Source organism: Galeopterus variegatus, unplaced genomic scaffold (genome assembly GCF_000696425.1).
Source record: "Galeopterus variegatus unplaced genomic scaffold, G_variegatus-3.0.2 Scaffold1535, whole genome shotgun sequence".
NCBI lineage: Eukaryota > Metazoa > Chordata > Mammalia > Dermoptera > Cynocephalidae > Galeopterus > Galeopterus variegatus.
Window position 1 is genome coordinate 86684 of NW_007727646.1, and position 1786 is coordinate 88469.

General features: G+C 60.6%; 1 protein-coding gene across 1 annotated transcript in view; it reads right to left on the minus strand.

Moving 5' to 3' along the window:
• Positions 1-665: 665 nt before the first annotated feature.
• The window catches only part of LOC103594338 (cysteine-rich protein 2-like), a 7405-nt gene continuing 6284 nt past the window's right edge, over positions 666-1786 (minus strand). Inside the window, exons 2-3 of the mRNA XM_008577554.1 lie at positions 1508-1565; positions 666-1398 (exon numbers count right to left, since the gene is read on the minus strand). Coding sequence (XP_008575776.1) covers positions 1331-1398; positions 1508-1565 — 126 coding nt within the window. The 3' untranslated portion in view covers positions 666-1330. The remainder of the gene's footprint in view (positions 1399-1507; positions 1566-1786) is intronic.

Here is a 1786-nt window from a genome sequence, read left to right on the forward strand (position 1 = left end):
ACTTGGGAGAGCATGGTGCTGACAACACCAAGCCCAGGGGTGACATCCCCCTACCGGGCCTCTTTTAAAAAAAAAAAAAAAGATGACCGGTAAGGGGATGTCAACCCGTGGCTTGGTGTTGTCAGCCCCACGCTCAGCCAGTGAGCAAACCGGCCATCCCTATATGGGATCCGACCCCATGGCCTTGGTGTTATCAGCCCCGCCCTCTCCCGAGTGAGCCACGGGCCGGCCCTCCGGTCATCTTTTTTTTAAAAAAAAGATGACCGGTAAGGGGATCTTAACCCTTGGTGTTGTCAGCACCATGCTCTCCCAAGTGAGCCACAGGCCGGCCCGGCAGTTGACATTTCCAATGGTTCAGGATCAGCCCGTAGGCGCCACTCTCCTCCAGGGCGACCTCAGCAAAACCCGGGGCCTGTCCTCGATGGACCCTACCCTCAGGATGCCCCCCACTGTCCCCACCTCTGCCTAGCCTGGCTCCTCTGCCTGCGCACCCATCTCAATGTTGGCACCACTGCCCAGACCACGGCCAAGCCCCTTCCTTCCTCCCTCCTCCACAGCTGCCTTTGGGAACAGGACCCAACCCCCACCAGAAGTTGGCCCGGGGCAGGAGAAAAGGACATTGTCCTGGATTCACATCCATTCCCCAACCAGAGACAAGGCCTGGGTCCTGTAATCTTCAAACCTTTTATTGACTGCAAAAGTCTTATCAGTTGAGTGAACCACGTGAGGATGGTGGGCGGGTGCTGGCGAGGCGGTGTGGGAGCCGGGAAGAGGACTCCTGGCAGGAATGCCCTCTGCTGTGGGGACACTGTGAGGGGTGTGGCTGTCACCAGCAAGGGGAGCATAAATAACACTAGTAGGGCAGGCATGGGGCAGCAGGAGAGGGAAAGTGGAACGGCTACCTTGGAGACCCACCAGGGACATGGGACACGCAGGGACATGCGGGGACAGGGAGACCAGCACAGAAATGCTGGGATACAAAGAAACGCAAGGACTCAGACACATGGGGACACGGAGACATGGACACAGACACACGGACACGTAGGCACATGGACACAAAAAATAGGCTGGGACACAGGGAGAATCCAGAGAGAGAGGCAGACACACTCAAAGAAACAAAGACACAGGGGTGGGCATCGGGGCTTGTCTGGAGACTGCCCCCTGCTGCAGCAGCCTTGTCCAACGCGCAGGCCCTGCACTTTCAGGTAGGCACGCTGGGGTGGGACTGGGCAGCTGGTCCATCTCCCCCACACAGCCAAGCATAGTGTGCCCCAGGGCAGGGTCCAGCAGGAGGCAGATGGGCCCGTGCCCCATGGAGGGGGCTGCGGTCCTAGGGCTGGGCTTGGCCTTCAGGGTCCCTGTCATAGATGTAGCTGCCCACAGCCCCGGTGTTCACTCCTGCAGAGAGAGGCAGCTGGGGTGGGGAGGAATGGAACAACCAGGGGCGTGGGGTGGGCGTGGGGTAGGCGAGGGTGGCACCTGCATTTCGGACCCTCTCCACACTCACCCTTGGGTCCAAAGAGTATTCCATAGCAGGGCTTGTGGCAGTAGGGCTGGCCATCGTGCTGGGGGCAGGAAGGGGAGGACATTCAGCAGGGGAGTTCACAGCCTCCTTGGCCCCACTCCCCCAGGGGCTTCCACTGTGTCCACGCGAGACAACGTGGTCACGTGCCTGCTTCCCTCCCTGAGCGCCCTCAAGCTCCCAAGGCCATGTCCAGGTCCACGCACCCTGGGGCGGGGACCAGTGCGACGCCAAGGAGCTGTGGCCACCAGGGGGCAGCCCCAC